We start from the raw sequence: 14251 nt of genomic DNA, 5'->3' as shown, positions 1-14251 counted from the left end.
TCAATTGAATAAGAATATTATTGACTTGTATAGAATTGAACCTTTATGATCAAGAATGACTAGTATCACCTTTTAATTAACAATGTGATAAGATATCTTATAATCTAGACAAGGATTGTGATACAATAAATTTAAGCTCTAATGTACGCCTTTTATCCATCAATGCTTGGGATTTTGGGGTAAAGTCAATAAGATGTTATCGTGTGGTCTATTCTCTTTCTCTTACACTCTAGGACATGATTATGCTAGGAGATGCAAGTTCCCTCACATTGAAAGATTCTAGGTTGACTTTTAATAAAGTACAATTAGTCAAAACATGTTAGATTAGAGTACCTAGATTTTGTGATATATGATTCCTTTTTAAGTAGCTTGAAATGTGAAGATTGTCACAACCCAAAATCATTCCATAGAAGTTAGGGCACAATCATATATTGCCACCGGCGCCATAAAACTCTTGGAGTTCTTAGACAAGCCTCTTTCATATCATTCATTGCATATGCATTAGTGAAAAGTAGTACGGAAATTAAAACTTTTTATAAATTATAATATAATATACAAAATCTCTTACATATAAAAGTAATTGGAAATATTAAGTCCCAATCTTATAATTTTAAGACACAATAATACTTTGGACATGTCCCATACTTCAAAATACGAATATAGAAAATACTTAGTCTATTACAATACTTCAATAAGAAACATAAAAGACATATATGCCCTCAAGTCAAGTGAGGAAAGACTTCAACTTCTTTTGAACGATCTTCTAAATCCAAATTTTCACTTCTCAAAGATCCTCACCTACCAATAACCTTATAGATAGATAAAAGCATGGAGTTAGTACAACCACATGTACTAAGTTTTGCTTTATGCATAAAAACTATGAAAATGGACACTATTGGAAATATGCAACTTTGAATTTTTAGAATCATATCATAATCATAATAACATCACAGAGCAAATTAGATACACATAAGATACTTCTATCATTTAATATTTTCGCTTAAAGTCATCCTAAGATTCACTTATGTCACACAAAGAGAGACCGCCCATACACCCTCTATAGATGTGACTAATCAACCTTTAAGATTACCTATAATGATTAACATGCCTAGTTACAAAGCAATCATAAACATCAAGGTAAGATTCTTCTAGCAATGATGAACTCTAAATAACACTTGAGTGAGTTGTGAAGCGACCGCCCATACAATCCCTTACATACACACCTAAGAGATCGTATGACTCCTTAAGATAGAATAATGCTCACATAAATCACCAACACATAGATTATATGGCATTCTCTTCCATAGTGACCTCTTCCAGATTACCTAAATTATACTAAATACTACCTAAGGCTTAGATGATGTCCAAAAAATTAACCAACATCCGTCACTAGAGTCATCCTCAAGACTTCCAAAGATAAGACATGAAGAGATCATCCTTTATACCCTCTTAACACTTTATCTAAGGAATCATTAAGTCACTTTAGAATAGGTACACATTTATTTACATACTCCTTAACATAAGTCATTAGTTAATTAGATTATTAAGACTCATACATCATATAATAAAAATTAAAATAATGGACTTGGACAAGACCTAGGAACTCCATATAACACCTTTAAAGTCTATTGTTCAATGTCTAGATAGAGTCCCATACCACGTCCTAATCTCCATAAATTCCTCAAATGCTAATGGATATTCCATATGATGAGAATAGGCAATAACAAACATAGACCATGGTAGCAGGACATGGAATCCGGAGTTCTATCCTACTCCGATAAGGTTGTTCTACTTGCCAATGGTAGAACTTAGACACATCCCATGTAGGCACATGCTTAAGGAATATGAAGGGATTCTTTTTATTCTAGTCTCATTGTTAACTAGAACTACTTTACTTACAATACTCAGTCTGTTCTCGCCTTCATACTCATAGAGTAATTCATACATTAATTTCACATAAAAAGGTTCCGTAACAAGTTCATAAGCAAATCACATTTAACCTACCAAGGAAGATCCAATAGGGCTACCTCATAATGGCGACAGGAAGATCATGATGTCTTTCCTAAGGATTAATATGATGTCGTTCCAACAAACTAACCTTAAGTCCATCAGTCCTTTAATTTGAAGGATACCATTACGACTTACTCTTCAATAATCTTAACCTTACCCTTAAGTCAAGGTTTTTACATAATAGAATCTCACTTTCATCATTTAAGGTCACATATCATTAATATATTCAAGACTGGGAGTTCTAAAACCCTAAATCAATAGATAGGATATTCATAATCATATATACATAAAGCAAGATAAACAAATCAATCAAGAAAACACGTCATATACTTCACTTTTAACACATATTACAAGTCATTCTAGAAACAACTTGGAAACAACCTAGAATCTCAAGTCATCATATATCATCATATCATCATTATTTTAATCCACATAGACTCATAAAGTCTATTAGGAACAACCTAGACTTAACCTAACAATATAATCATATTGTCAAAGTCATAGTCTAACATGATCAGTTAAGGCAAAATAAGTAGAATAATACATATATGACTGTATAGCTTCACATATAGATAGATAATGTCATGTTTCACATAATCAAACTACACAAATAACAACATAACTTAAAGTAATTTCCAATAATTCCATGCTCATAATATTGCATAAAGTAACGCCGAGAAGGCCACTTCAAATGCAAGTAAAACACAAAACACCTCCACCGTAAATGGACCATACAAATCACAATTGAATAAAATTATAATTAAAATCAAATTAAATAAATCCGTGCAGCATACCTTCATTCCCTTATTCACACTTCTATTGAATCTTAAATTGTCCAATTCAACATCACAAGGCCCCTTAGATAACACCATAACCAACAATTCAAGCAATAATCCTAAAATGCAATGAAATCTCTATCAATTAAATCTGGTTTTTAAAATCTAGGATAAATTATATATCAATTTAATACAATACTTATATCATTAGAAAGCCCATAAGAAACTACATAACCATTCATCAATATAAGCTTAATATCAACTAACCCACATTATAGTCAAAAACTAGAATTCATCAATTTACATGGTTTCATAGGTAATTTAGATTGAAATAATCAATACAATATCAACTTGATCATAATTAAACGTTTAGATATCATTTATGTAAGAACCCATGGTAGAATTATGAAATTGGACAATTCACTTTTAGAAAACATTGAAAAACATGTTGAGAGTTGAGTTTCTTGATGAAATGTATTTCTAGGATCAAACTAAATACCTAAAGGTGATAATTATTCACTTTGATGAAGAATTTTGACCAAAAAAGCCCTCACCAAGCTGCCTTTTCAAGGTGGACTTCAATGGAGGTTTTGGTATATTTTCTATGAATTTTGGGTTGATGATTCAGAAGAATGAGGTCTTACATGTGATTATCATTTACAAACTTAATAAAAAGTCCCAAAAGACCCTTGATAAACCGTCCATGAATTAATTTAGAAGTGGGGTGAAATTACCCATTCACCCCTAACTTGGCAGCAGCCTGTGGAGGAAGGCAGTTGCGTGCGACGCCTGCCCTTGACGGTCCATCATAGCCACGACGGGTTGTCACCGCCCTCCGTCATTGGGTACAATTGCTGGTAAATATTTATTTCCCTCCCATTGTCAAGTTCCCATCGACTACACCCTTTGACGGGGTGTCACAACCACGATTGGCCGTCGACTGCTCCGTCGTTTGGGGTCTGCCTAGGACTGCCATTTCAACAGTTTTTGGTCCTTCCTCAAGGGACCTTTGGTGGTCCTTGGGGTTAATTTCCCGGATGTTTCCAACCCAAATACTATTTTTTTACAAGTTTAACACCTCTAAAATGAATTTCATCCAAAACGAACACGTAAGACTTGACGAAACTCGCATAGATGTACAAGGTAAACTTAAGGCATATCTTCCGAACGCCTTAGCCGTTCATTGTCGTTTGACTTCCAAAATTAATGAAACTTTAACCACTGAATACACATCACATATTAAATTAAATAAGAACCTTTAAACACCATTAAACACACATAAACACATAGAACCACATTTAAGACATTTAGGTGACTTAGTCGTCCCTTGACGTTTGACTTCCAACACCTCTTATACTTTAGATAATGCCTCAAAACGATTTAGTAGACATATTTAGTACCTTATACAATAAATACAAACATGTTAGTTTCTATTTAACCTATGTCAATTTCGGGGTCATACAATCTCCCCTACTTGGACAACATTCGTCCTCGGATGACACTTGCCACTCTACGAACACGTCAAAGAATAGAGACTCAACTAGAAGCTAATAATCATTCCATAAAACACATATAGAGTATGAAAACATCTATTTTACATACTAAAGAGATTTAGAACACAAAAAGAATTTAGCATTCAATCTATAACTCATTAAGCTACAAAACTCACATTCTTCATTTTATATAGTAAAAACTCATTTTATACTGAATACCCTAGTCATATACATTTGCTCTAAACACATTACAATTTTTTTAGGTAAACGAATAAATTAGTCAGTTTCTAAAAAATATGGCAGCATGCAGTTGTTAATGAAACAATGACTTTTAAGAATATTTTTAAAAATACACATTTTAAGTAAGTCATGATATAAACATGATAATATGCAAAGCAACATCATATAAACACATATTAAACATAATCATGGCTTCATAAAACACACAATGCAAGAATTTAATGATATTCAGTTGCAACAAAACTACTAAACATATGCACCAGCAACAAACTTATGAAATCCTATCGAATATACAAACCATACTCCCCCACTTAGAAGGAACTGATATATTGACCAAATAAAGAGAACTTACCGAAATCATCATCACACTTCTTCTCCTCCGGCTTCTCCACTCTAAAAAGGAGTGCATAGAAAGGCCTCTTTGTTGAAGAATCATCCTTTGGAAGACTAGGAGCAAATTACTTAACCTTTCTACCTCTAGAAGCAATAAGAGGACAATATCTCATTTTGTTCGCATCTTTACCACATCTAAAGCAACTCCTGGTACCCTGTAAACATTCACCATAGTGTTTCTTGCCACATTTTGCACAAGTAGGCTTGCCATTCTTGGAACAACCTCCTTTATCAACCTTGAACTTAGAACTCCTAGATTCTCATTTAGATTGAAACTTCCTCTGAAACCTAGTTTGCTCTTGATCACTAGAACCACTCCTTTTCAAACTTCTACTAATCCTCCTAAGAATAGACTCTTAAATTGATTGTGCATCCACCATGAGTCTAGCTAGGGTAATATCATAATGCAACATAGCGGTACGACATTCTTCCACCACTAAGTCGGCTACCCCAGTCACAAAATGACTCATTCCATACTTTTGATTAGATACAAGGGAATGGTCATACCTAGAAAAAGTTGAGGATTGTATAGAGTACTCCGCAACACTCATATTTTCTTGCTTGAGAATGATAAACAGCTCCACCTTAATTTCTCTCCTCTCTCGGGGAAAGTACATACCAAGAAAAGCTTCATTAAATTTATCCAATTCAATAGGACCCGACCCGATCCTTCCGTCATATTATCCTTCCGTTAAGTGTACAAAAATTGAAAAACATCCGACAATTGCAATGAAACCAACTCCGCCTTTTCTCCCTAGATTTAACCCCCATAACACTCAAAACATTGTACACTCCATCAAGAAACTTTTGGGGATCCTCATTTACCTTAGAGACAAGAAAGATAGGAGGATTCATTGCCACAAAATCTCTCACCCTAGATGTCATAGAGATCTCCACAACCCTAGGCATCATATTCAAATTAGCTTGCATAGTCACGGATAGATCTATAGCAATCAAAGACACTCTAATCTACTTATTAGACATATGTGGAACCTCAATACATTCTTCCACATTAGGAATAATATCACCTTGGGAAGGCACTAGGGCATCTTGAGCAGCTTTAGGAACTTGCTCAACTTTAGGGGGAACCTTCTCATTCACCCTCTCCTCTTCAAACCTTCTAGCTGCCAATTTTCGTGTATCCATATCCTATAAAACACAAGAAAACTCATAAGAAGGACAGTCATATCATTTTACTCTACCGCACGATAGAGGAGTAGAAAAGAAGGGAAACTCTATTGTCCTATAGGCTCTGGCCCATAGATATGTCGTGACACAAAGCGATGTTCAAGACTCTACTAGACCTGACTTTATGAGTGTTCTTGATTCCTAATACTAATTTCATCAACGTATGCTCTGATACGAAGCATTGTAACAATCCGAAACCATACCCTAGAATTTAGTGTACAATCTTGGATTGTAATCGGTGACATCGAATTCTTGGAGTTCTTACACAACCCACTTTCATATCATTCATTACATATACATATTGAAAAATAGTGCGGAAATTAAAATTTTTCAAAAAACATAATGTAGTCTTAAAAATCTCTGTCATATAAAAGTAATAGGAAATACAAAGTCTCAAAAACATAATGTTAAGACACAATAATACTTGGGACACGACCCATACTTCAAAAACCAATATAGAAAATACATTGTCTATTACAATACATCAATAAGAAACATAAAAGATGTATAAGCCCTCAAGTCTAGAGAGGACATACTTCAACTTCTCTTGAACGATCTTCTACGTCCAAGTCTTCAATTCTAAAAGCTCCTCACCTCCCAAGAACTATATAGATAGATAAAATCATGGAGTTAGTACAACCACATGTACTAAGTATGGCTTTATGCATAAAATTATGAAAATGGACATTATTGGAAATATGCATCTTTTTATTTAAAAATCGTATTATAATCATAACAACATAATAGATTAAATTTGAAACTCATACGATACTCCTAGCATGTAATTTCCTCACTTAAAGCCATCCGAATATTTACTTATGTAACAGAAAGAGAGACCACCCATACACGCTCTCTAGATGTGCCTAAACGAACCTTAAGATTTCCTATAATGATTTACATACATACTTACAAAGAAATCACAAATATCCAGGTCCGATTCTTCTACCAAAGGTGAACACTATGTATCACTTGAGTGACTTGTTAAACCCGCCTATTCAATCCCTTACACGCACACTTAAAATATCTTATAGATTTCCTATGATAGAATCATGCTCACATAAATCACCAACACATAGATGATATGACATTGTCTTCCCAAAGGCTATCAGAGATTTAGTTAAGTAAATCATGAAGATGACGTCCATAATGACCTCTTCAAGAGAACCTAAATAATCTTTAAGACTACCTGAGGCTTAGATCATGTTCTCAAAATCAACCTACATCCCTAACTAGATTCATCCTCCAACCTTCTAAATACAAGACATGAAGAGATCATCCTTTATTCCCTCTTCACACATTAAATAAGGAATCCTTAAGTGACTTTAGATTAGGTACACATTTATATATACTCCTTAACATAAGTCATTAGTTCATTAGTTCATTAATACTCATAAATCAAATAAAGGACATTCAAATAATGGTTATGGACATGACCTAGGAACTCGACATAAAACTTTAAAGTATATTGTGCAATGTCCAGATAGCGTCCCATACCACCATCTAAGCTCCATATACTCCTCAATACTAATAGGTATTCCGTATTATTAGAATAGGCAATACCGACATAGACCATAGCATCATGACATGAAATCTATAGGTTTGTCCTACTCGTATGAGGTTGTTCTACTGTCCCAAGGGAGAACTTATACACATCCCATGTTGGCATATGGTTAAAGAATATGAAAGTGTTCTTTGCATTCTAGTCTCATACTTAACTAGAACTACTTCCCTTACCATACTCGCTCGGTGCTAGCCTTCATTCTCATTGAGTAATTCGTACGTTAGGTTCACATAAGAGATTCCATAACAAGTTCATAACCCAATCACATTTACCCTACAAATGAAGGTCCACTAGGTCTACCTCACAATGGGAACAAGAAGTTCATGATAAATTTACTAAGTATTTATATGATGACGTTCAAGGCAACTAACCTTACCCTTTAGTCAAGGTTTTCACATAATATTCAACATTTAAGGTCACATATAATTAATATATTCAAGACTAATATATATAACACACTAAAACAAGATATCACATATTCATAATCATATATACATCAAGAAAGATATACAAGTCAATCAAGACAACACATCACATACTCCACTTTTAACATATAATACAAGTAATTCTAGAAACACCTCTAGAACAACTTAACATCTTCAATTCATCATATATATAATCATAACATCATTAATATTCTCAAGAAAAAGACTCATAAAGTCAATTACGAATAACCAAGAATTAACCTAACACTACAATCATAATGTAAAAGTGAAAGTCTAACATGATCACTTAAGGAAACATAAGTAGAAGAATACATATATGACTACATAACTTCACATATATATAGATAATGTCATGCTTCACATAATCAAATGACAAAAGTAGCCACATAACTTCAAGTAGATTACAATATGGTCATGCTCATAATATTGCATAAAGTAACGCCAAGAAGGTCAGGTCAATTGCAAGTTAAAAACATAACACCACCACCATAAGTGGACCGTACCTAACACAATAGAATCAAATTTTAATTAATATCATTAAAGAAATACGAGAAGCATACCTTCATTTCATTATTCACACTTCAATTCCTTGCTAAATTGTCCAATTAAACATCACAAGGCCCTTACCATCAATTCAAACAATATTACTAAAATCAAATGAAATCTCTATAAATTCAATGTGGGTTTAAAAATCTAGGATCAATCAGATAATCTAGGATCAATCAGATAACAATTGAATACAATTCTTATATCATTAGAAAGCCCATAATAAACTACATAACAATTCATCAATATGATCTTAATATCAAGTAATCCACATTGTAGTCAAAAGCTAGAGATCATCAATGTATATGGGTTCGTAGGTAATTTAGATTGAATTCATCAACACAATATCAATTTGCTTACAATTAAATGGTTAGAAATCATTTATGCTAGAACCCATGGTAAAATCATGAAATTGGACAATTCACTTTAGGAAAACTTTGAAAAACATGTTGAGAGTGTGGCTCCTTTATGAAAAGTGTTTCAAGGATAAATATACATACCTCAAGGATGATGACTATTAATGTTTATGAAAATTTTTGACACAGAAACCACTCACAAAGCTGCCTCTTTAAGCTAGACTTCAATGTAGGTTTTGGGATATTTTCTAAGAGTTTTGGGTTTATGAATTTGAAGAATGAGGTTTTCCATGTTATTACCCTTTATATAATTAATTAGAATACCCTAAAGACCCTTAATAAACATTCCATTACATAATTTAGGTGTGGGTTGAATTTACCAATTCACCCCTAACTTGGCAGAACCCTGAACTTAATGGGCTGTCACAGACACAATGGGGAATCATATCCCTTCATTATTAGGTACAAAGGATAGACAAGATTCCTTTCCTTCCCAGTGATAAGTCCCCATCGACAAAAACCATTGATGGGGTGTCACAACAACGACTTTCCGTCTACTACTCCATCTTTTGGGGTCTTCCTAGGACTCCTATGCCTACTGTTTTGGGTCCTTCCTTAAGGGCCCTTTTGTAGTCCATGGGGCTAATTTCTTGTACGTTTCCAACCCAAATACAATCGTTTACAAGATTAACACCTCTCACATGAATTTCCTCCAAAATGAATATGTGAATATTAATGAAACTCGCCTAGACGTATAAGGTCGACTCAAGGCATATCTTTCAAACGCCTTAGATGTTCATAGTCGGTTGACCTCCAAACATCACGAATCTTTAACCACTGCCTATACATGCAATATTAAAATAATTAAGAACATTAAAACACCTTTAAACACAAATAAACACATAAAACCACATTTTAGACATTTAGGTGACTTAGTCATCAAACGTCTTAGTTGTCCCTTGACGTTTGACTTCCACCCCCTCTAATACTTTATATACTGCCTCTAAGCCATTTATTAGACACATTAAGGACCTTATACCATAAATACCAACATTTTAGGCTCTAGTTAGCCTAAGTAATTTTCGAGGTCTTAGAAAGACAAACATAGGATAGTTTGGGATTGAGGAATTACACTATCCTAAGGGTAACTTAGCTAAGAATGGTAGGATGCATGTAAAGAGTAGCACGAGTTAGTCATGGTAGCCTAGGGTTGAAGATTTAAACTCTCATATGTCTAGATTGAACTAGCATTATTAGGATGAATTTTATGGTAGTTTGACTTGATTTGGTTAAAACCATTTCATTCTATCTTTGGGATAAAGGAATTATACTCTACTAAGGGTAACTTGATTTGTATTGTGAAGTGAATTTTAGATTTAGTTAGGTAAGTCATGGTATCTTGGATTGAGGACACATATTATCCTACAATGTAATGAGCCACAGTATACCGTTGAAGTTAAGGCATCCTTAACTCGCAACACGCCGTACTCTACCTCTCAAAGGTCTTGTACAAGCCCTTAGACATCATTCATTCATATATATATATATATATATATATATATTTAAATGTGCTGAATAAAACTTTTAACAACAATAATCAAACTATATTATAGAAACATCAGAAAGACTAAGTCACTATATAGCTATCTTAGACACATATATATCTTAGATTCATAGACCATAGATCAACGAAAGAAACTATAGCTTATTACAAAGTCTTTGAAATAAAACTAAACATAACTATTTCCTTGAATAAAATGAGAATGTAACAATTCTTCTTAAGACAATGCTATTCCTAAGCTTTGCTCCTCACTTGCCACCTACACTAGTAGAAATAGAATAACATGTCGAATTAGCACATTGAAAGCACTAAATTTGGTCACATGCAATAAAACCATGCTTAAAAACACATTATCTTTTTATCATACATTTTGTGCTCTTTTAATAGAAATATCATAAAAACAAGTATGAGAACCACTTTCAAGACAACATACACATATAATTCATAATAAAGTATTCCAAAAGAGAACCATAACCATTATTCTGAAAGTCTATGTCCTAATATATAGCCTCATATATTGAAGTAAGACTAAAAACACAGTTTATAGTTCTAAAATAATGTATTAAAGTATTTAGAAAGTGCTACAGTGAAAACCTAAAGAAACGACCATGACGTTTGGTGAATTGTGAAATGTGCAAAAAGTGCATTGGAATTTTTCATGGTGGTTTAAGAGTCGGGCTTTATGAAAGTTTGTAAAATGGTATTTAATTTAATTAAAAAAGTTTTTAGGATTGTAACGTTTGGGTACGACACCACAAGGACCACCCTTCGTTTCCTTGAGGTGGACACTTATATTTGGACCCAAAAGTTATCAATAGCAACCACGAGCTAAGTGAAGACTCGTTGTTTGATTGACACTACCTAAAAGGAATCTTAGGTTGAAACATAGTCAATCATCCAGAATGATACAAAAATAATACGCTGTCCAAAATCATGACCAAAAGGATGGGTCGTTAATCGGACTATATTTCACATGTCGGGGAATCGTCAACTGGGGGTCTGTTTCAATGTTAAGATTTTAATTTAGGGACTTAATTAGTTAGTTTATTACTTAATTAATTAGGATTTAAGGGATGATTAATTAAGTTAGTTTAGGTACTATATAAAACCTAAACCTCATTTCTCACTAACCTAACATCCCACAATTCCCAAACCCAAATTCTCTCCAACTTCTCTTTTTTTTTCTCTCTCTATTGCTAGACCCTATTAAAGAAAATTTAAAATATTGAGTATGACTTCAATATTTTACCTTTTGTCCCTCAAAATGAATGAATCCTAAGATATGGAAGATCTTAATTCTTTAGATTTCTTTCCCAAAGAGGCTATTCAAAATTGATTTTAAAAAGATGTTAGAAACATGGGTTTCATTCTTCTTAAGAAATGATATTTTAAATTTATTTGGTATATGTTTAATTTGATTATTGATCATAGATTATTATTTTTTATGCATTATTTGTTGTATTTCTTAGTCCTTATAGTAGTTCTATGATAGAATCTACGAATTAAATATTATACCCTAACCGTAGTAATGAATTAGAAATGTAGAGGATTAGAGTTGTTGGAATTGGTTATGTTATTATTAAATTTACTATTTTATTACGATGATGAGTGGGTTATTGGAACATTATGATAAATTGAGAGTGAGATTCTTGATAATGGCAGTGGAGGTTATATAGTAAAACTTTGTGAGCATGAATTGTTTACATCAATAATGAAAGATTATGTTTGATGATGATGTTGTGAAATTAAAGTAATATTTGTGATTAGATTTGGAAGATGATGATATGATGATTTTGATCAAATGTATTAACTATATGAATTCTGAGATTATGTAAAGGGTATGTTGATACAAGGTTAAATATGACCAGTTGTGTGCCTTACTATGATATGATTATGATGTGCTTATATCACCAATGAAGGGTTGTTATGAAAGTAAATTATCATGCAAAACCTAATGAGATATTTATATTATATACAAAGGTTTTGTCTTCTATGCCCTATACTAAGATATGATGATTAAAATTGACTTAAAGACATCTCAAAAAAGGGACTTTAGCTTAGCATAGAGTGAACTTTACAATGAGAGGTGTTGACTCCCCATTGAAGGGATATTCATCAAGCATTCTCATAAGATGATTCCTCCAATATCTAATGGGTATATAGAGTGTCCAAGACATATCTCCGAGTTCCTTAACAATTTTGCTTCTATAGGAATACTAGATAGTGGATACCCCAAGAATTCTATGTTCATGTTTTAGTCCAACCATACAAAGTCCAGCACCTTCTTTCGGTGTAGGGTTTTATTATACAAGATTCCATATTTATCTCTCGCGGTCTATTATCATTTAAGAAGATTGATACCAACACTAAATAAAAGTAATGATGTGAACACTAACTATGGTGACTTAAAGGGTTCTACTTAGTGTAGGTAGCAGTATGGGGCTCTACTTATACATGGCAACAAGTTGACCTTAAACGAAGTCCTAGGAGGTTGTTCTTGTGTACTTATAATATGTATGAATTGTATATAATAACATTACATGTTGATGATCCTATATAATGTTAGTTTCATTGATGATCATACCATTGTTGTAAGTTGATATATAAGATGAAGTCCACACATGATATGAAGATATGTTAAATGTTTAAATTTATTATGATCCTTTGCATAATTTGTTTTATATTTTGGGGTTATGGGACTTCGCATAAGAATTGCACTTAGAGTCTTCTTAAGGGGTTGTGAGTAAGGGTCTTGTGTGATGTTATGAGATCTTGTACATAATTAGTTGCTAGTACATGTTGTTGGAGATGTTATGCTTATATGATCAAATTATGATGCCGTTCATATTGATATGACCTTATGTTGATAATATCCATGTTGACTTGACTTTATAACTATATTATTATTGTGTTGAATATGAACTTATCTTGAGTAGTATAATGTCTAATGGCTTGCATATGTTCTTTATTGTGCATAAAAAACTATTGAAAGTTACCTAGCATGGTTTTGAACTAAATGTTCGCATTATGCATGATTTCAATGTGTTGTGTGCATATTTTCCATACATAGTAATTGTGGTTGTACTACCCCATTTATTACCTTTTTCCTAGACAATGTAGGTTTGGGCCATCGAGGTATCAAGGTCGCTTGCAAGAAGACTTGGGCTTTTCCCCATTTTTTGGTAGATTCTCTAGTTCGAGGATGGTTCCACATGTTATACCTTAGTAGAGTCACTATTGTTTTAAAGACATTCATTTCATTCCTATTCTTGAAGACCTTTGTTAAAAGCCTTATGTGGCAAATATTAATTTGTATAAGAGCTATGCTCGAATATTCTGTTTCGTATTAGATGGTTTAATGTGAGACGATTTTCCTTGGTAGAATCTTTATATGCTTTTTATATGGAATAAACGAGAAGTGTATGTAGGTTTCATATGTGAGGAGTCTTTGTAAACTCCATATGTCGTATCTGCGAGGTCTATGTATAACTCAATGTGTATAACTCTATGTTATGACAAATGCTAAGAGGCTTTTCGAAGTCGTTTCTGAGAACGATAATGCATGTTACGCCCCCGGTCGTGAAAAACTTGCTATCAGATCATGACGTTGAAGTAATCTTAGGATTATTTATGTTTCACTGAACCACTTCTACGTAGAGTTTTCTTCATTCGTTTGATGCG

General features: G+C 33.1%; 1 protein-coding gene across 1 annotated transcript in view; it reads right to left on the bottom strand.

Moving 5' to 3' along the window:
- LOC138348855 (uncharacterized) overlaps positions 1-6058 on the bottom strand; it is a 47208-nt gene extending 41150 nt beyond the window's left edge. Inside the window, exons 1-2 of the mRNA XM_069298447.1 lie at positions 5941-6058; positions 5738-5856 (exon numbers count right to left, since the gene is read on the bottom strand). Coding sequence (XP_069154548.1) covers positions 5738-5856; positions 5941-6058 — 237 coding nt within the window. The remainder of the gene's footprint in view (positions 1-5737; positions 5857-5940) is intronic.
- Positions 6059-14251: the final 8193 nt, after the last annotated feature.

This window comes from Solanum lycopersicum, chromosome 5 (genome assembly GCF_036512215.1).
Source record: "Solanum lycopersicum chromosome 5, SLM_r2.1".
NCBI lineage: Eukaryota > Viridiplantae > Streptophyta > Magnoliopsida > Solanales > Solanaceae > Solanum > Solanum lycopersicum.
Note: the sequence above shows the minus strand (reverse complement) of the source record. Positions and strands in the feature narration are given on the sequence as shown.